General features: G+C 39.6%; 2 protein-coding genes across 2 annotated transcripts in view; one reads left to right on the forward strand and one right to left on the reverse strand.

The window, feature by feature from the left end:
• ctnna2 (catenin (cadherin-associated protein), alpha 2) overlaps nucleotides 1–22,892 on the reverse strand; it is a 308,188-nt gene that overhangs the window by 102,409 nt on the left and 182,887 nt on the right. The window lies entirely within an intron of this gene.
• lrrtm1 (leucine rich repeat transmembrane neuronal 1) lies at nucleotides 14,948–19,441 on the forward strand. Its single transcript, XM_061059513.1, has one exon. It carries the CDS (start codon nucleotides 16,196–16,198, stop codon nucleotides 17,771–17,773), a length of 1,578 nt encoding a protein of 525 aa, XP_060915496.1. The 5' UTR covers nucleotides 14,948–16,195; the 3' UTR covers nucleotides 17,774–19,441.

Here is a 22,892-nt window from a genome sequence, read left to right on the forward strand (position 1 = left end):
AGTGGAGAATGGCATGTGGGAAAAGGAGCCACAGGCCGGATTCAAACCCGGGGCAGCTCGCTCCACATATGGGGCGCGCAAACTAACCTCTAGGTCACTTGCGCCAAATAATTTTTTGCTCAGTTTGTTTTCTCGCCTTAAGAGTCGGTTAGAATGCATTTGCGTTTAGTCGGCTATTAATAACTCTAACTCCAAATACAGAGAAGAAACTCTATACGGAAATGTTCTGCCATGTTGAAAACCTTGGGCATTTAAAGAGCACATTGTTCTCAGTATTCAAATAACAAGAGTGTTCTGGGAGCATGCATGGCAGGAACTTTTGGGCATCGCAACCAGGGTGAAGTATGCCCCTGGGCTGGCCAGCCTTATTTCCAATGCTGTGACAGGGTCAGGTCTCTGCTGAGGGTTATCGTCTTAATTATGCATGGCCCATCTGGTAGACAAGGCTGTGGTGCAGGTGGGCAGCTGCACTAGACAACAGCTGATAGAAGAATGACGTGATGAGTAATGTCCATTCCCAGGTCTTAACAACTCAACAGAGAGCTGCCAATAGTTAATGTAGCAAGTGCTTTGTCAGTCAGGTTAAAGAGACACTAAGTTAAATGTTGTCATTGGTGTTCCAAAATACAGACAGCGCAAAGAAATAAAGCTCTTAGATCGCTTGCACGAATATGAAATAATCGGTCACTTTTCTTAGGATACCATTGATTTTGGGCAATTTTCGTGGAAAGAAAACAACAAAATTAAAAAGTACAGGTTACTGTTCAAGGTCAGCATGGCAGCCTGCAATAGCTACAAATAAAATGGTCATTGAAGGCTCATAATTTGACAAAAGAACAATTTGTTCTTCACAATTCGTGAAGAAAAAGTGATTTTGATTGCACTCTAGATTTCTAGGTTTGAAATTGCTGGGTCGCAGGAGGAGTAAATCATGCACAAACATTTGCAAGCAGTCTGACACTGCGAAAATCACACATACACAAACAAGCACAAGGACAGCAGAGAGAGGAAGTGAGGCTGAGAGTTTTTCTCTTGTCAGAGGATTTAGCTGCCATTGTACTCCCGGAGACAGTTCTCTGCATTTTAATCAGGGGTGCAGTTTTGTAGCCAGTGGCCTTATGATGTGACAATTGGATTTTTTTTCCTTCTTCTATTCTACGACGCAAGTCTCGGGGATGCGTCATTATGTGACGTTGTATTGCATAGATGTGAAGGACTGATTTTCTCTACCTTCTGCTTGTGGTCAATGTAAAGCATGTCATGTAGGAGGGACTATAAAGCTGGTTTAGATTAGTTAAACACATTTTGTGTGATGTGATGGTTTCATTAAACTTCTAACAAAAGGGGATATCAACAGCTGGCATTCTTCTTTCACAGCCCCAGATGCTGAACATTGAATGAAACCTGTGGATGGTATTTTTTTTTTTTTAAATCTAGTTAATATTCATTGTGTGAGTTCCTCATCCACTGCACAGTAGATGAGGAGATAGGTGCTTTTTTTTTTTAACATTTGTTTAGGTGTTCAAAAAGACACTGACCCTATTTAGTTTGATCAGCTGTACTGCAACATCAAACAAGAAACAACATCCAATTATGTATTTTACCTGCATAGTTAAAGCAGATTAAATCGTGAAGCTTTTTCCAGAATACTAAGCTTTATGCAAGAGAAAATAAATCAGACGTCCTATTTATTAAGCAGGTTAAGCAGACATTCCCAAATCTAGAGAGAGGATTGCATTTTACAATTAAATCTTACCTTGCTAAGCACAATTTACACAAATGTGTCACACACACGATCTTAGTTTTTACCTTCTGAAACACCCCTCCTCTAACTCCTGCAGATTGACTTCATTTTTTATATCATGTTTGGTGCCACCACACCAACTGTCTTTCTATTCTCCGTCAGTTTTTCCTGGATTGTACATTTGTATGTTATTCTTCAAATATTTAGACCCTAAAAACAGCACTGGTGTCACTTTTTTTTCCATATGCAAACAAACACCAGCTGCCAACAACAATAACACACAAGCCCTGAAAACACCCCGAGGGCAGTGCAGTGTGATGTAACTTCTAAAACACAATTCCAGCTTGCCAGTGAAACAATCTGCATGATATATGTGCACCAACTGTTGCTATATGACCTTTAATCCAGGATATTTTTTCCCCATGTTTTGTTTTAATATTATGCACAGGAAAAGACAGAGCATCTTCCTTAACTTCTTTGTCAAAGTGACTCGAGTGATGATTCATTCTCCTTGTAGATGTCTAACTCGTAGGCTTGTTCCATCACCAAAACACATGACGGTTAAGTAATCGATACGCTTCCTTTCATTGAACTTGACAGAGGCAGCCGCCTTAAAAAAATGGAGTTTAAGACCACATGGGGATTAATAAAATACAACTTTTACAACCCTCTACTGTCATTGTACAAAGGTGTTTAGGGGATTCCCTCTGTGAACACAGAGGACACCCCTCCATTGTTCTGTGTGTGAAAGATGTGTGCCCTTCCAAGAGACAGAGAGGGAGTGTCCAACAAACAGATGTTCTACATTATAGACTTACAATAACTCTAGTAATGAATCATTCACAATCTCTAAAAGCCTGATATCTGTGTCACCACACAGTTTGAGTTCTGTGATTTTACTGTGCTGACAAATTCATCTGTGAGACAGCTACATTCGATACTACCATGGACTCCATTGAGCCCCGAATCCGGCTGAGAATGACCTTCAGTATCCATCTCTGTTGGTTTTAATGTGCTGTCAGGGGTGGTTCCAAGGGGTAGGATTGGGTGGCGTGGGCCTCTCTAAAATCAGGTGCCACCCCAAAATCCTAATCTGTGATTGGCTATAAGGGTGGTCAAAGGGCGAAGTTAAATTTAGCAACATTATTGCAAAAAGCTATTCTTAGCTCTTGTGGCCTATCAATGTAGCACATTTCCTTTTGTTTGCACTTCACAAAGACTTTTTGCCAATACCAATTAAAACCAACCTAAAATCAGGAAGTAACAACAGTGTAATACCTCTATTTTATAAATTAAAGAAGATATAAAAAGTGGAGACAGAACACAATTCCCGCCCTGCTTGCTTAGGCATTAATTTAACTTTTTAATGATGACTGATGGATTTAAACTTTTTACAAGGTTTTAATATTTGATTGATAAAGGAATGAATGCGGTCTGCAATTGTTGTGTTAATTAAACCGACGCAACTGGTAGGCATATGCACACAAACACACACGTGTGCTTCAAGCCACATAAGCACACTCATAAACTTAAGTGGCAGATTACAGTGTTTAACCACTCAGGCGATGTCAGTGTAATTCTATCAAGTACTATACAAGTTAACCCAACAACCCAACTCCACTCAGACAGACTCTTCTGCACTGGCTGCTGGTGCGTTATTTTTCATGGGAGGGGTGACAAATTTCTTACAGATGGATGGGCATGTTCATCTTAGTTTGTTAGCTTGATGCTAACACTTAATGGAAATTGCCATTAAAGGGTTACAGAGTGGCCTATTTATAACTTCCAATACAACCCTGGTTGCTTCCTGAGCTGCTCAATCTTTTATTTGTTTTATTTGTTATCTTCATGGGATGAAAAGCAGCAGCTCATTTGTCCTACAATATATTGTCTGTGCTGTCAGTGTAAGATACAGCATATGCCCCTGTGTAACCAAGCTCCAGTGTCATCCTAAACCTATTAAAAAAAAACACATGAAAGAGCCATACTTTTACTCCAGGTAACATATTCTTACTCTAAGATCAACACCACCATTGTAGTTTATTCCAAAAACAACTCTGACTGCATTTTCAATCTCCTAGAGTAGCTCCTGCTGCTCAGACAGGTTTCTGTGTTTACACAGCTTTGCTAGTTTGACGAGCTGGGAGGAATAACACCTCACTGACACAAAAGAGAACCCTGCACCTCAGGCTTTGGAGGGAGAAAAAAAAGTCTGAGGATGTTTAATAAATGTGTTGTGCAGAAAAGACGAGGAGGAATTCAGTAGTTCCTCATACAAATTGTAGTAAACTAATGTATAAACATTATTCAACACTTGCACGCATTGAAACAAGTCAAGGTGACGGGATATTTGTTGTTGACCCTCACAAATATACTTTTTAACATGATGAGACTCCAACAGGGGAACAGGGAGGTCAAATGAAATGTGATGTACATCTGTTTGGACTTTTGTCTAAAGCTTTACACTAAAGAAGAGTTTTCATAAATTAAAGCTAAAAATCAAAGGCATTTCTAGGAAACCATCTATTCATTCATTGTTTGTTTGATAGGGACAGATACGCATAGACACACTTCAAACAGTCATCTAATGCAAGTACCATAGTGTTTATAATGAATGCTAATTTGCAACACCGGTCCCTAGAAGTGCTTTTGTGTAAATAAAAGATTAAAACAGTTTAGTTAAAAAAGGAAAGAGAGAGAGTAAACCAGGTGCAGAAAGATACAGTAAGACACACATTTAGCTGTGACATAGCTACAGAAAATTAAACATGAATACTAGTCGGTTTCTGAACTGACCATGATTTGGTTGCTCTCTAAAAAGTGGTGAAGTTTTGGGGCACCAGTAGCCTATAGGGTAATGCATGCGTGCCACATGTACAGAGGCTGTAGTCCCCTAAGTGGGCGGCCCAGGTTTGAATCCCATCTGTGGCTCCTTTCCCGTATTTCATTCCCCTCTGTCTCTCCTCAATTTCAGACTGCTATCCTGTCTCTACATAAATGCGGTGAAGTTTGCAGTAATTTCTTAGTGATCAGGAAATGAGTTCCAGGATGTTGCTCCTTTCACAGAAAAAAAAAAAAGCTGTTTGAGCAAAATGTGTTTTGCAAAATGAAGCTTTACAGTTGGCATCTGAAGCTGCTACTGTATGCTGCAGCCCTGTAGTCTATGTTTGTACATGCAGAAAGGCTAAAGAGCAAGTCTTTACCATAATAAACCACCTGATGCACATTTGAATTTGTCATCACAGTTCAACTAATAACATTAACAATGCCCCTGGTCTCCATTCAGGTCTCCAATGAATCAATGACAGTGTGACTGTGAGAAGCATTTTCAAACATCAGGAACATGAGATTGAACACACTAAAGTGAAATGTCCCATAATTATTGATAACATTAAAGTTTGACTGATATTTGTCTGTTTCTCCCCAAAAATTAATCATGATTCATACTCTATCTTGGTATAAATATCAACTCATTAATATTTTAAGCCTAATACAATTCTAAAAATATCTCCTACTTTTAATCCATCTCCTTAGTGTGTGCATGGATAAATCCCCCCCGAGCAGCATATCCACTCGTTAGGAATTTAATTGGCTAGAAGAACCGTCAGTCATCAGCACAGTTGTGTGCAATTGGCCTGAACAGAACAGGGGAAGGCACCTCCTTTCAACTCAGGCTCTTACTGGCTGCTATAGGCTGGGAACAGTGAATGGAATGCCGTAATTGGCCAAATGAGGTGTCCTTCAAAAGGTCAGAGTGAGACTGGCATTTTGTTCTAAGTAAGTAAAAAAAATATATATAGAAAATAATACAGTCTTTGCATTGAGGTATCTTTTAGGATGTAATGTATTTGGATTCAATCTTTGAAAGGTTTTGGAGTGTTGGGACTATTGTCGATGCAGCAGGACGGTTTTCTTTGGAATATTATGATGCGGAGAGAAAAGCAAATCTTCAACTAGTAAGTCAAAAAACTTTCAAAATCGTTGTTTCTATATCGGTGGATGCGAAGATTGTGGCTGCTGTGATGGTTGAATTGTCAGTGTGTGTGTGTGCTTGCTTTGTAGTAAATCATCACCATGATACAGACTTAATGGATTTGAGGATAGATCAAGTCCTATCATATAACAAATTGTTATTCCAGGTCTAGGAGACAAATAGGCCTCGTTTAAATATGTGGTTTATCTCTTATGTTACAAGTGAGAATTTGGAATGAGCGCCAACAAAAACAACAACATTTAACGATCAGTCGACGATAAGCTAAATCTGACCAATCAGGATCGTAAAAGTAAATCCTTAGCAGTTGGGGGGGGGTCACCCCTACTGCCAGTTTTAGATGTACGGCCTTGTACATTGGAAACAAAAGGACCTTTCTTATTACAAGGGACATCCATTTGTTTTACTACTACTCTCTATGTTTTATTCAGAAAATTAGCTAGTGTCCTACTCTACCTTTCATCAGGGACACATATGAATAAAGGCACAAGTACTTTTCCATCTGAATTTACAAGTGTTTCAGTCCTTTGCATCAGAGAACCCTGTGCTCACTGGATTCTTATGCTTCACCCCAACATGAGAGAGGCCAGTGGACACATGAAGGACGCAGAAGCTTGTTTGGCTCTGAATGAGGCAATAGGCCAGAGTAGTCGGGAGCTATCAAAGGGGGAGGGCATGCCGCTCCAGAGAGCCGGGTTTTGAAAATAGGCTTGGTGGCTCTCAGTGGGATCTCTGCGTCATGTGACAGCAGAACAAAGTTCCTCTGGCAGACGGGGCCCTGTCACAGGCGCTGTTAGATGTAGTCTCTGAAGCCCAAAACAGACAAGAAAAACAGACAACAAAAAAATGCATTTAAAACATGTTAGCAAATAAAATAATAACATGGAAAACACACGTACAATAAACCACAAAATCAGGGAGAAAAACTGGCTGTGGCAGATGGCTGTACAACTCCACCAGCAGTGGTGGCGGGTGAAGAATTCTGATCTTGTTTCTGCATAAAAGCTTGTCCAACGCTCAGAGTCTCACTGCTCTGTGTTGTGACTGCCTGTCCTATGCCCAACAGGGCACACCATGCATTGGACATAGCTCGAGGCATTTTGGAGCCATATTAATTATTTTTCACACACACACCCACACACACACACACACACACACACACACACACACACAAACTGAAATGTGCAACCACTGCTGAGTCTTTTCTATTAAACAATCCAAACCAAAAAGCCTCACAAACACAAAATCTCTTTCTGTCCGTAATAGTTACAATAGTTACACTTATTTTGTGTAACAAGTGTGATGAACTATAAATGTTTGGCACATAAAATACTCTGTTTTTGTACAGAGATTCCCAAAAGACATCATGAAAAAGGGTGTCCTTTCTTTCAATTGTAATTTTTTTAGACTGACCAAAATATCACACACATACTACCGGTACTTCCCCAGTATGTGATCTAGGATTGAATGGCCACCTTCTAGAAAAACAGATGATTCACACAAGTATTGGCCGTTAAATGGACTTCTAAATATTGAAAGGTATTCAAATGGTCCTCTACAGTCCCTGTTATATGCAGCATATCTCTGCTTGGCGGTATGAAATTTGGGGATGGTCTCAACAATTTTGGGACACTTTTGGTTGTTTTCAAATGACAACAAATCCTGTAAAATCCAGTGTAGAAGATGCACTTCAACCGTTTTTCTTTTCATCTAAAAAGGGGGCAAGATGTGTGCAACCAATATACCAGTATAAAATACTGACATGCACAGAAACTGCATGTTGTGGACTTTGGTAAACACAATGGAAATTGTTAGCAGAAAGACAGTTTCAACCTCTTTGCACCTTTAATACAGAAGATAGAGGCAGAATAAAGGTGTGACTTTTCTGCACGGCTGAACACCACAAATCCAAAGATAGGTGTTGTATCATCACATACTGTATGAAGTGGAGGTGTATGATTCTGTAACCTCAGGCTCATCTGGCCTTTGTGTCGCTGATATGGAATTGCAAGTGATTGTGCAGCAATTCCAATGAGCTTTAGGTCCGCCAAGTCTTTGGGTTTTGTTTAAATGAATAAAACATTTGGGTGGCTGTTCATAACAGATGATCTTATCTTATCTTAAATTATCAGATCTATTAACCTTGGCTACCTATTCTCCCATATTCCTACTCATCTACCAATCTATATATTATGATATGCCAAAATATTTTAGGAAAGGAATTTGATTCGCCCCACTTAGTTGTCTGAATTCATATTTACTGATTCTGTAAATCCTGTTATTATTCCTTTTTTGCAGTGATTTTTCGTTTTTCGTTTCGTTTTCAAATAAATACTCTGCGGACATCGTTATAAACATGCTAGCTCGAAAAGGAAATAATGTTTCTTCGACTCAGCAGACACAGGGTCAAGTGGCATTGTTACTTTTGAATCTAACATTTTAAAGGGACGGGTTTGTCAGCCATAGAGGTTTATGCTCTTCAGATGCAGCCACCCACATACAGTAGAAGGTTTGGATACTTTGATGTGTGTACGGAGAATAACACTGCAACAACTGAACAAGGAGTCAGCAGTGATTCTGTGGGCAAAACATCAATAACAGAGAAGGACAACAAGTTCAAGGCAACAGTGAGGCCACTGCTACACTTCTTCTCACTTCACATCATACATGTGATGACGTTTTCTAGTCATAAAACTACACTAATAATAATTTACAGTGAACTGCTCAACTACTGAAGTTAGATTTGTTAAGGTTGATTATGTTGTCTGTATCGATTGCCTATTAAATCCTGTCTTGAATTAAACACATACAAACATTCAACATGTTACTTTGTACACATGTAAAACAAATATTTAAATGTATCCATTTGTTTGATTGTTGTTTTTTTTCTAAATAGTATACAGTGGTGTTTAAAGTTAATGACCCCCCCCCCCCCCCCAAAAAAAAAAAACAACTACAAAAAAAAAAAACAACCATACACATTTGTAATGCAGAAGATGTAAGTCTGAGATCGAGCTCTTGCCTTTACATGTATTTTATCCAACCAACACTTAAAGCTATACTGCTGTGATAGCAACAAAATCAGCTATCTGAGATATAAAGCTTGGCATACATGGAAATGGAACATTTACGCTTACTCAGAATCAGGATTAGAAATACTTAATTAATCTCAGGGGATATGTGGTCATTATAGTTGCCCTTAAACACAATATAGCAGTAGGACATTTAGAAATATAGATTAGTAAATATAAATAATAGAATAAGCAATAAGTACCAAGTGAGCATATCTGAAGAATAATAAGAAATGTACAATCACAGGGAATTGAACAGGAACAAATGTAAATGTACAAAATGTGCTGTGTTAAACAGTGTAGATATTGCACGGTGTATGTATAAATGTTATCCAGATTTGTATCCGTACTGCACACGTGTCTGACCTAACACAAATGTTGACCTTTGGTTGAAATGTTGTGGTAGAGGCTAGCATTCGTCAAACTTTGGAGCATGGCTTCCAAATTACTCTGTGCAGACCATTACAATAGTAACTTAAAACTAGGGGAAATTCAAGATCATGCTGCTTGCAAAATCCCCCCTAGATTCATTTCTGCATAGGGTTTTTTCCCTGCAAACGCTTATTATACTGTAATTATATTTCTTCAAACACAAGCTTTATGCAGAACCCTAATGTCCTTATGTTCATCCAGGTGGACGAACTATCAGATCATCTTACTCTACCAGTCCTCCAACTCAAAATTGACCCACCTCTATAGCCTCAAAAAAAGTGCAAATCAAGTGGACGACAATGCATTGATGTTTTTTGTTGTTGAAGCAGTTGTCGGTGCTTAGTGAAGCAAACCTTAAAATCCTATAAAACATGCTTCAATAAGTTGTAACCCATAGTGACAACCATGTTCCCCCTGTCACATGCTCCAATGATAATTATGACGGTATGTTCTTTCCTGGTCCGTTTCCCCCAGTTGCTAAAAGTATAAACTCCTTTTATATCACAGGAAACCAAGGATGTACTTAACACAGACCTTCCCTTGGTGACTGTCTTCAAAGTTTAGATAACTAGATGCATATATCTGAGATAAGATTGTGCTGGTAATAATAGGAAATGCCCACGGCTGTCTTGATTTTTCTTTGATTACATATGTTCTGTTCCGTAGTTCATCCCCAGTTGCTGATTATATAATGGGATAATGTCATTTGAAGTGCCGAGGAAGATTAAAAAAAAAAACCAAGCACTAAACTAAAACGAATAAGCTCGATGTTAACTCTCCGTCCACTTGCGACCCTTTCAAACTGAGAGAAATCTCTATCGGCTGGAGGTCGCACTCAATAGCAGATGCAGAATCATCTCTTGCTGTTTCCTCAGCACACCACTAACATGCACTCTCGGGAGTAAGTGTCGGCACAGACCCTCGCCACAATCCTTTCCCTGCTGTCCGTCAACATTATCTCTGCAGCAGACCAATTAGTCATCATCTGCCTTGTTTTGTTGGGCTCCCACTGTTGGAAGTCCTCCGATTCAATAAATGATTTAAATAATGGGCCTGTAATCATAGATGCTGATAATTTGGAGCCGTTTTTAATACCTCAAATCAATTTAGTCTGCTGCCAATTTTACCATTTTGTCATAAGAAAACTAGCCAAGACTATCGAATAAAACCACCATGAGCATCAGAATCAAATCATTCTTTAGAGTCTGGAAAATCCATTTAAATCTTGCATTTTTGGAGTCTCATGCAACAAAATATTTAGCAGAGCTATAGCAGATCAACGTTGCCACAATCTGAATCTTTTGGCTCTCAGCTGCTTGATTTTGGTGGTTGGAGTTTTCTTTAATCAAATAGCTAAAGCAGGCATATAGGAAGCCAGTGAGGGATCATGGTCATTACAATTCTGACAGGAAATGCACTTATTTTCAGATTTCATCTCCACAAAAGGAGAAATGGTCAGAAATGCAAGTTTTAAAAAAATTCCTACATGATAACTCACATCAACACCTCAGCTTCCAGATTTCCTTGTTGCAAATTGATACATTCAACCAGAATGTAAGATGTGACATATTCTTGAATAACAGAAAATTCACTGATTAGTCAGAAAAACCTTCAACTCTCACATGCATCAAACATGTCCGACTTTCTTTTCCATTCAACAGATAAAATGACCTATACCTAAGTTGACAAAGGTGCTGAATCCATTTCTAGTCATCTTGTTATGTTGTTTGATATTAAAAAGAAACCCTAAACTGGAGACGTATATAATGCATAAGTGGGAATAAAGAACAAAATGAAGGATATCTCAAGGTTAGTCATAAAAAAATAATCTACATCCATATCCTTATCAACCATCAATCTGTTATATGGCTGTATCTGAATGTCCGGTTGTGCTCACGTGAGTGTGTTGAGTAGGCATGTGTGTTTCGCCCACATACACACAGACACTCACACTTGTGCTGACCTTAACTCCAAAGCAGAGAGCCAAAGCTCTTAAAGTCTTAAAACTGATGGTGTGGATACTCCCATCTCCTGTTCGCTGTGTCAAGTCATTATAGTGCACCAAGTCATTAGCTGATGGTGTAGTCATCCATTACAGTTAAGAGGGAATATAGCAAAGGCGAAAGCAGAGATGATTCCAACTTCAAGATGTCCCGATCATATGAAGGGCAATTTTTCTTTCTTTTTCTTTGGTGCTCAATGTATCTCTATCACTGTCAAAACTTCTCAGAGTACCTGTTTTATGAGCGTATTTTGCCTTTATTTTAGAGACAGGATAATAGAGTCAGAAATTGGGGAGAGAGAGTGAGGAGTGACATTCAGGAAAAGGAGCCACAGGTTGGATTTGAACCCAGGCTGCCCGCTTAGAGGAATATAGCCGCCATTCGTGTGGCACGTGCACTAACCAATAGGCTACTGGCGCCCAGAGTACCTTTTAAGAGAGAATACATTATTAAAAGAAAAATCCAATCTGAGAGGTGTCATGTAAGATCTGCGAACTGAGTTGAAATAAATAGGGCATGATTCAATTTTTTGAAGTTCTGGGAATGAAAGACTGACTTTGTTGTCCAAACTGCAAATGACTTCTCTTGATAAAAAAAATGAAGGTCACAGAACAGTGGAAGGGAAACTGTGGCTTGAGATCCAAGAAAATATCCCTCTCAATCAAAACAAATGATATTAAACAGAAAAAACGGAACAGCTAAATCTTTTTTTGTCTTTCATTGTCACATAAATGTTAAAAACAGTCTGTCATTGTTCTGAAGCTCCTGGTGGCAGATTGATTATTTAAAGCTGAGTAGTCAAATGCCACACTGGCTCAATGAAAGTACAGCACTGTAATTGTGGTTCCTTGGTATAATTATTGTTATCAAATCGGCCGGCATATGTTCCACTAGATGCAGCCAGATTATCTATTTTCTTGTCTCTGAAGTCTACAATTGTCTTTAAATGTGTAACCAGTGTCAGATCAGCCTCATGCTGAGCATAAGGAAAATAATTTCTCTATTATTTACAAGAATACCAGGCAATGAGCTCAATTAAAGACTCCACTAATGGAGCCATATGAGATTTGATGCAAAAAAATAAAGCTAAATACCAGCATGACCAGTCAAAGGGTTCAGCCTGTTAACAGGAAGTCTATCCTTGCCACTGTTACTATCTACATGTTGGCAAGTACAAGAACTTGATCTTCATTTGGACAATCAGATTTCTGCATCAAAGACTTTAAACTATAACAAATTACCGCCTGGAATAAAATAAGTCTCAGATTGAAAATCTTTTGCAAAAAAAGTGAGCTGTACCCACTTTTAAATATTAAATCTGTTATTTAAATTGGTTTACAGAATTTTGTACTGTCATATATGTATTTTAATGGAACCTAATGTAATGTTATGTGGTTTCATGTGATCCATGTTGTACATTTTAACTCTACTCTGTTTGTTTAACCAAAGGTCTAACTAGGGACAAGTGTTGGAAATTAGAAATAGCTCCAAACTCTCCATGCAGCACATCACTTTCATGTTATGTTAAATTGCATTGTGCCTATTAAATAAATTCAATTCAAGTCAATTCAAGTGCTTTTTCCATGGTTGATTAATGTCGGATTTCTGGATCTAACAACAAGATTGGTTGAGACCATCTCCTTTTATGAAGTCTTGAGAAAACATTTGTCATGAATGGGTGCTAAACAAACAAGAAGTGTTTGATTCATTGAGCAACCTTGTCACGGGTCAACCTGCTCTGCATTATTTGCAAATGATATCAAAAGCGGATAACTCTTCATATAATCAGTGATGAGAATACATTCAACAACACAAACACACCGAGCTTTAGCCTTCAGTGAATAAGTAAGCTGGATGGATATAATCATGATTATCATAACAGAAAACAGCTTAATCTGTTGGTGGTTCTACAATCGGAGAAGTTATTGTGCAGTGTTGTTGCAGTTATTGGTTGCGCCACTGGGTGGGGGGAAGGGGTTTTTTGATCTACCACCATGTCCTACACTCTAAAGCTTACTCTCATTATTAAGTGCTTGTTTTGTTTTGCCCTCGCATTCATTCATGGAGACTGCAAGACATATGGGTAATATGTTTATTAAAAATGTAGAACTCTTGGAAAGCCATTTCTCAAAACACAGGCTATTCTTAAGCTAATGCTCATGCCACACTGCAAGTGCCAACAACAACAACAATAACAACATTACAGTGATTGATATTCTCATCAGAACACATGCATTGACAAAGTGATACGGTTAACATGACTGCAGCATAACTGAAGCTATGTGTTTGTATTTAGTCAATTTGGCCCTATAGAGTTTTCATAATACCCAAGTTTAAAAACAATAGGAATAATCTTCAAATGTGCCAAGCTTTGAGTTGTGGCCGCACTGACGCTTTTACACGAATCAAGTTCCCAACAGATTGAAGTGAATAAATAAAATGCAGCATCCGTTTTGTAAGATCTAGTTACAGTAACAGAAGTAGATGAGCTTCCTGGTAGCAGTAACCAAGATTAACGGCGTCGGAATATGTTAACTTTTGCCTCTAAAGTAGAAAAACAACCAGCTGCAAGTCCACTGCAAAAGAAGAGGCACTGGAATAAATGTTTGCATTGACGAACGTGCTATAAATATTATTATGGAATTAGTCGTTTTGCTTCAAAATATATTTCCTGGATCATATTCCAGGGGTATATTCAGTTTGTCTTTTTTTTTTTATCATTCTATAAAACTTAAAAACACTGATTAAGATGTCAAGTTGTGTCATCTATCAGTAAGTATGCAAAGGACTCGGTGAGGGAAAAAGGTCAGATGGTTGGAAACTTGGCTGATACAGAATGTAAGGCACTGTCACAGTTCATTGTGTTCGAAAATTAATGGGTGAACGATGACAAGGCTAGGAGTGATTCCAGAGAAGTGCAAGACAAGGCGAGAGGGGACCTTCAGAGAGGAATATTTATGTTACAGCTTTATGCTAATATTATGTGGCAAGCAATTACATCTGTATTCAGGCAGCAGAGCCTAACAATAATTGACAATGACATAGAAGGTCTGGTTACAGGACAGTTTGATCAGATGGAAAATGTCATACTCCAGTCTTGACTCGATATAATGCAGCTTTTTTTTTTTTTTGGCAAGGCTAAACAGTGATTATCAGTACAGAGATTAATTCATTATACACCGCAATGTTTGAATTCATTAGACAAAAATGAATATATTTAAATTCTAACATCATTATTTGCATTATTCATTATTGTGTTTATTTAATTGTGATGTCAAGAGAGAATATGGTAAATTATTTTTAAATGAAATGAACTTATTTTGTCCCTCAAATCTACTGGTTGAATGACACTGAGTCTCTGCTTTAGGGTTGGAACTAATATGGGGCTCCTTTTTGGATGGTGTCCCTTTGAATATATGTGATTTTGCAACTCTGAAGTGATAAAACTGCTTTCTCATAGCAACGTCAAAGGAGGCAGACATTATATAGCCCAATTCATTACAGTCATTGAAGGGAAGGAGAGGAGAGGAGAGGGGAGGGGAGAGAGAGAGAGAGAGAGAGAGAGAGAGAGAGAGAGAGAGAGAGAGAGAGAGAGAGGTAGAGAGAGATAGCGGGGGAGGGATGGGGGGGCTTCATTAAAGCTCCTGGTCTAAGCCCAGCCCATTCTGAATATGTAAATGTCTCAGGCAGAGAGAAAAACACAGCAAGAGAAAAGCGAGGAAGGAAGAGAGAGAGGAGAGAGAGAGAGAGAGAAGAAGAGGAGGGGAGCATGAAAAAGTGAGTGAGCGATCAAGGAAAAGAGAGCAAGGGAGCGAGGGAGAGAGAGAGCGAGCACTCTGAATTGTGAGTGGCTTACGACACTCAGTGAACAGAAGGTGCTTCTGCATGCGCTGTCAGTGTACAGCTCTGCTGCAAGGGATTGCGCGCTCCTTTGCTTCCCACATTTACCGCCCCTGCCTGCCTGCCTACCAGTACCAGCCTTCAGCAGCCTCTTCCAGCTGGCGGAAAAAAACACCCGGAGAGCACGGGAGTGAACGAAACTGCAAGCCACAGGGGATGCAAGCGGCTTCTTATCCGAGATGAGCCACTCTGATGACAAGGAATACTGATACACAAGAAACCAGTGAAGAGGGTTCACCTTTTTACATCCTTTTTCTCGGTGCCTCCGTCACTGAAATTATAATTACTCGCTTGAATGGATTTAAACCCTACAAGTCATTTATTGCCTCAAGAGATGGACGATAATATGTGTTGACAGATCTGCTGAAACTTAAGAAGGAAGGGGAGGAGAAAAGAGCAAGCCAGATATTTAAAAGATTTTGCCTTGGTCTTTTTTTTTTCTTTCTCTGGTTGTCTCCTCTCCCCTCTGATCATTGCAGCAGAGGACTGCGGAGGAGCAAAAGAGACAGAGCTCATGCATGCAGACAGGGGAACTTGCACTTCCTACCATCTCGCTGAAAGCTACTTGGATTCCTTCTCTTTCTGGCTCTTTCACTTGAGGAGAACTAAGACATTGTAAGCCTGCCAAGGATCTGGTGTCCACTGAAAAGGGAGAAGGGAGGGGGGGAGAATTTGTACCACAGTGGGGTCTTTTTTAGATTCGCACATAATTAGTGTTGGGGCACAAAGCGAGACGCTGAATGGAGATTGTCAGCTTTTGGATAGGGGTGAGTAGGAACCTTTTCAAATAGGATCGATCAATGAGGACAAATTTTTCTGCCTCTCTGCTCTCCACCCAGTGCTTCATATCTAACGTAGGCAGAGAGGTTTGCTCTTTTTCCCTTTCATTTTCAACAAGGGGTTACTAAATAACAGAAAAGCAGCTAAATTCCAAAAACGACACATATTAATACATTATAGAAATATGATGCAATAAATATGGTGTGATAAGTAAAAGAAAACAATATCCAGAGTGGTTCAATGGACATTTTCTCAGTGGCATCCCTGGATATTTATGCTAATGGATTTCCTTTTAATTGGACTGTACTTAAAGTGGCCACTGAAGAAGCCCCCTGGGTTGATACTGTGTGTATTGGGCATTTTTTTGAGAACGGTTCCCTTGGTGGAGGGGGTTTGTCCAAGGCTGTGCCGCTGCGACAGCAAGCTGCTGTACTGCGAGGGGCTCAACCTCACAGACATTCCCCACAATCTGAGCAGCGCCATGGGCCTGTCCATGAGAGAGAACAACTTGACCGAGCTGCGTGAAGGCCAACTGGCTGGTCTGTCACAGCTCACCTGGCTCTACCTAGATCACAACAACATTGACATTGTAGAGGAGGGCGCATTTGACAGGCTAAGACGGGTCAAGGAGTTAGACCTCAGCAGCAACAGGATTGAGAATCTGCCAAATGGTACCTTTAGGCCCCTCCCAAACCTGCGTATCCTGGACCTCTCATACAACAGGCTGCAGGCACTCGAGCCTGACTTGTTTCACGGCCTTAGAAAGCTCACCAATTTGCATTTGCGCTACAATGCTCTAAAATTTGTGCCAGTGCGGATTTTTCAAGACTGCCGGAGCATGCAGTTCCTGGACTTGGGATACAACCAACTGCAGAGTTTGGCAAGAAACTCCTTTGCTGGCCTCTTCAAGTTGACTGAGTTGCATCTTGAGCACAATGAGCTAGTGAAAGTCAACCTAGCCCACTTCCCTCGCCTCATCTCTTTACGTACTCTGTACATGCACAACAATCGAGCCACTATTGTTGTCAATACCCTGGAATGGACATGGCATTTTTTAGAGAAGATTGACTTGTCAGCCAATGAAATCGAGTACATCGAGCCACATGTTTTTGAGAGTTCACCCAACCTGAAGGTTCTGATGCTGGACTCCAATCGCTTGACCTCTGTGGACCAGCGCATCCTGGATTCCTGGTCATCTCTGGACAGTATTACCCTGGCAGGGAATGACTGGGAGTGTAGTCGCAACGTGTGTGCCTTGGCCTCTTGGCTGAGTGCCTTCCGAGGCCAGCGTGACAATTCCCTGCTGTGTTCAAGCCCCGACACCGCACAGGGTGAGGATGTGTTGGATGCTGTCTATGCTTTTCAGCTATGTGAAGATCCCCCAATGGAGGTAACTACAGCAGGCCTGTATGCCTCAACAAGGGATCTGGCCCAGGGTGGATCTGTTTTCCTGGGCCCATTTACTCCCAACCCTTACGAGGGTGATGGTAGTGAGGTGGTCACCAGTTCATTCACTGTCACGGTGGGCCACGATGACCTGGAGAGCACCATGCAGATCCACAAGGTGGTGACTGGCACCATGGCACTCATCTTTTCCTTTCTCATCATAGTGCTCATGTTGTATGTGGCGTGGAAGTGCTTTCCAGCCGGAATAAGACAGCTGAGGCAGTGCTTCAGCAGTCAGCGCCGCAAGCAGAAGCAAAAGCAAAGCATGCAGCAGATGGCTACAATTTCTACGCCGGAGTACTATGTTGACTATAAGCCGAACCACATTGAGGGAGCACTGGTAATCATCAATGAATATGGCTCTTGCACTTGCCAACAACAACCTTCTCGGGAATGTGAGGTGTGACCCTGCTGTGTGAGTGCGTCTTTACCTGTGATTATCTGGATATACAGTAAATCCCTTTTTTTTGGATACACTGGGGATTGGACAGATGGATAAAGGGATCTTTTGGACTCTTTTTTTACACAGCATCTCACTGTGATGTGGAAGGAGTGTGCTTTATGCAGCAGACTATTTTGCGGTGGATTTACTGCTATTCCTATCTACTGCTGATCTGACGCCACGGGGCATAATGGGCACCTGACTCTTGGACCTGATGATGTTCTACAAAAACACAGAGAGGAATACATTGTGGGCACGGAGGCTTTTCTCTCAAGGGTGGATATTTGAGCTTTAATGTGTCTTTCTACTTCAGGACATTTAATTATTGTTTGAAATGAACTGGGGACACACAAAAGAAGAAAAAAAAGAGAGGAAAAAAACCAAACCATTTGTATTATGGTTCACACAATATTTGACAAGCATTTAAAATATAAAAAAAACTGTTTAAGTTGGATTCAAATGTAAAAATAAAGTCTGTGTAAAATATGTTCAAAGAAGAAGCGCAAGCGTGGAGAAAAAATGATACAAGATAATCTATTTCTTTTGTAAACTACAAAAAATGTTTAAATAAATGAATTGCTATCCACAGTAAACTCATTTGTACGTGAGAAGCTGTCAGAAAGGGTGAATGACAATAGATTCAGTCTATCCGTGGCCATATCTCTGCAGTGTAACGAACCAAAAAAAAAAAGATATACAAAAAAAATGAAGGGGCAGAGGGATATCTGCATCTCATCTTTAGTGTAAAACTCATAGTCTGAATTTTAGATCTGTTCTCTGTTTTAACTTTCATATTTGTTGTTTTATCATTCACTGTGTGGGCTATTATCAGTGTAATTTCTTTACCCCTTTCCATTGCTTATGGGAGAATAGATTTAAATGATCTATTAATTTTTCCGTTGGTTAGCATATTTTCATACTATTATATCCGTATTTGTGTACCATCCAAGTAAAGAAAGCAGAGTGTCAAAGATCTAAAGCTATGCCTCTCATTGCCTCTCAATCTTTGGCTTTCACAGGGGGGGGGAGGGGGGGGGGGTAAGCCTCCTTTCACTGAACCAAGCACACTAAAGACAAACATTGAAATAATGCATACTTCAATAAAAATACAATTTCAGATTGTATGAGAATCGTTGAAGAAATTATCCAGCAGCTTAAAGGAAATTTGCACATACGATATCCTTCACTGTGTTTTTATGTGATGTAATATGTTTGTTGAATACAAGGCCATTCTGAGGTGTATATATATCCTTCTTCCTCTGGTGTTTATTGTGTAATTAGTGCACTGACAGATGTTGTGTTTCATGGGTCTTCTGACATGAATAGTACGTTGTGTGTGTGTGTGAAAGGGGGGAACAGTAAGAGTGAGATGGAGCATCAAGACGACTGCAGAAAGAGGGAACAGACTGCTCTCTAGTGTGCATATTCTCATACTGTGGCTGCGTTTTACCTATTGTGCACCATTATCTGCAGACTTTCACAGCAGGAGAATCATAAATATTCTGAAATTGCAGCAGCTTTTCTGAAAAAAAATGCATCAATTTGCAACCATTTCTTTTGTGTTATTCTGAGTTAAATTAAGATAATGTTTACAACTTGTAAGTCAGCAGGAATAAAAACATGTTTTAAAGACTCATTGACAATCATTACATAAGAGTAAAAAAAAAACGAGAGTTAAACATTAACTTCAGATAAATCTACATTGTAATTGCACTGTTTATGGGAACAATCTGCAACAAAAGGGTCAGAGAACAAAAAAAAGGTAAGAATTGGTTCCTATTGGGGCCGAGAAATCTTTTGGGGTGTTTTACATTAATGATGCTCTTATAATCTGAGAGAGGCACACAAGTCCCTAAATTACAAGGTTAGATTTTGTGTTGAATAACACTGTTTTGGGGGTTGAAGATCATGATCAATATTTTAATGAATCTGACGGATATTTAAAAAAAATAGTAAATCTACTGAAGCTAAAATGGTAGCTATTTGTTATTATGAAACATTTTTACAGTATTTTGTGTGGATATTGCAAGGACTGGACCCTTTATTCTTTAAAATATATATAAAGATTACTTAACTCGGAAGGGACAAAGAAAGTGAGTCAAGGGATATAAGTATCCAATTATCTTGCCTGACATAGCTTTTAGGATTTCCCTCAGGTATATCCCATCACCTATAATCAGCATGATTCATGTGAGTGGTATGATGGGTATTTAGTGGTCTACACCTTGGTACTCTAACTTGAACCTACATTTTATTTATAACATAAATACATGATTGCAATATATAATTCAAAATTACTTACGGGTTCCTTTCAAATTCCAACAGACAATTTCAACTCAAAATGTATCTCTCAGTTGTTTTTTTAAACACTCACATGTGTCTGTGTTTGAGCTTATTTGTCTTCACACATATCCATGCCAAATAACACTTACTGATGACGAATGATGACTTTCCAGCTAAAACTGACCTGCCAGTCTGTGACGGTCAGTTTCAATAAACCAGTGTTAAAAAGGAAAAGTCAGCCGGAAATAAAATTGCAGTCAGAGTAATGGAGTCACAATGTACTTTCATATTTTTGGTCTATTGACATGTAGATCAAGTCAGGTGAACACCAAGATAAATAGTCTGCATGTAGTGCTTAAGTTGCAAAAGCCCTAAACTTTGCGCTTATTCGTTCCAGGACAGGTTTTGGAGAGTGATAATGGCTTAAAGTTGCCATGTGCGATTTATGATCCATTTCTTATTTATGGTATCAAGGGCGTCCCACTTTAAACCTCCACATAGCTGTTAATCATAACCTGCTGTATCATGTAAATGCAAATGACTGCAGTATATACAGCAGGGCATCATGGCAGGGACAGATTTATTTTACTCTCACATCTTCACACCCTGTCTAGGGTTTTCTCCACCATCCCAGCCATTCATGCTAGCTCCTGTAAACATGCAACTGCTGGGTAAATGTAAGACCGTTAAGCTTCATTTGTATAAATATTGGATGATGCCTGGCATGGAGGCAAGCACTGGCACCACTATTGATTTCATTTCAGTCTTTTCTTGAACAAGCAACCAGGGCAAAAGGTGATAGAGAAGGGCTCTGAATATTTTAAAGGCTCTGAGTCCTGAGGGCTGACATTAAAGTACTTAAGACTTATCGCTATCTCTTCTCACCTTCACCTTCTCCCTCTCTTTATCTGTTTCTCACTGTGCCCATAAAACACAGTAAATATAGAGAAAAACATCAATTCATCTAACTGACAAAAGATCAAATCTTGACCTAAGCCTGGGGTGATATTTCCCCTGAGGGATCTTATGAGCTCTCAGACAGCATCCATTATAAAGACCTTGATTTATGATACTCCGTAGGAATCAATATAGATGAGTGGTAACCAAAATGATCATATCAAGAACAAATGTATTCATGTGTCCCTCACATTTTCAAGCATACCTGATGGATGACAATGATATATGTTGTTTATATGTACATTGATAATTGATTTACAGGCTGATTAGTGTATGGCAGGGTTGCTGTGGTGACTGACTAACACATGTCCGATCACTTGATGTGTGATATTCTTTGAAGAGTAGTTGTGTAAGGGATTGTGACATTTGTTCTGCAATAGCAGAGCTGTTAGCAGCTGTTAGCCAGCCAGAGGATATACAGAGGCTGTACGTACAATGCACACACTAATAGGTCTGATGCTATTGTTTCGCAGCTTATGTGTTCAAAAACTGAACATGTGGTGCATGGCTGCACATGCAGCTACATTAGTGCACGTGTGTGGTTCTAAATAAGCACAACAGACCTGGAAATCATGCGGTGTCTTGGATTGCATGAGGGCAACGCTGAAATGAGAAGTCTGAAAAGGAAGGTGGATGTGAAAGCAGAGTTACTGACGCAGAAAGTAAAAGGTCAAGACAATGAAATGAGAAAATTCAGGGGGGATGCGGTGTCCATGAATTGGAGCATTCTGTACATGAGACATGGGTCACAGCTGAAGGTCAGAAACTAACAATAGAGGAACCCTGCAGGCTCTAACTGTACAGGTAGCTGTTAGTCGGGATCAAAACAAACGCAGTGTAGCTTCATTATCAACTACCCTTGTCGGAGTTTGAGCCTTGTTCAAACAGAAAAGTGATGGAGAAAACGTTGGTTTAGTTCAAAATGGGATACACATTATTAACATCTATTTATGCTAGTAAGTCTTCATTTGCAGTAGCTTTGCCAGTGCAGCACTGTATGTATGAGTCAGTGACAAAACATCAATCTGCAGATCTTTGGGAAATAGCTTGCATCACATTCTGCAGCAAGGGGTGGGGGGTGGGGGGGGGGGGGTCGTGAGGGCTTTAGAGATGAAAACAAATCCTTAAAAAATAAATTAAACAGGCTTCCATGAGGGCTATCGATCGGGCAGCATTCTGCCATCTCATTGGGACTAGGACTATGCTGCATAATAAAAGCTCAACACCCCCTCATAACTGGACTGAGAGCTAAATCATGGGTGGCAGCATGCACTGCAGCAAGCTGTAAGGAACTGCTGATGACTAATGACAATGAGTGGGTGGCTTTCCACTGCTTCTTTTATAACAGGTGGGTCATCAGGATCAATATTCTAATCATTATTATCATTTTCTTTGTGTCCAAAACCTCTGACTCAACAATTTTACTCATTGTAAAGTCACTTCTCTAGCTTCTTCTAAAAACTTTTAGGTGATTTTCATGCACTGAATTTTACAACAACAAACAAAATACTAGAACATAAAGATCACTATAACTTCTAGCTGTCAGCATTAACTAGTTAAGGTCTAGTTAATGAATGCATTAATTGTCATTTTTAATCACTATGAATCGCATCCTATTTTGTCCCTTTAGGCGCACAGTGACTAAGCCTTCACTCCCTGTAATCATAGTGATTGAAAAAAGATTACTGCTGCATCTTTAAATGTCTCATTTCACTTTAAGAAACTCTCAGACATCTCAGCTGATGAGTCAGAAGTAATATCCACCTTATGACATCAAACATTTACCCTTTTTACCGTTCCTTTGAGCTGTTTTCATTTGGTTTTTCATCCATAAGGAGTTCCT

Source organism: Labrus mixtus, chromosome 2 (genome assembly GCF_963584025.1).
Source record: "Labrus mixtus chromosome 2, fLabMix1.1, whole genome shotgun sequence".
NCBI classification, from domain to species: Eukaryota; Metazoa; Chordata; class Actinopteri; order Labriformes; family Labridae; genus Labrus; species Labrus mixtus.

What these genes read in the sequence shown, in the direction of transcription:
- lrrtm1 (XM_061059513.1), top strand. Translation starts at nt 16,196, where the DNA reads ATGCTAATGGATTTCCTTTTAATTGGACTGTACTTAAAGTGGCCACTG.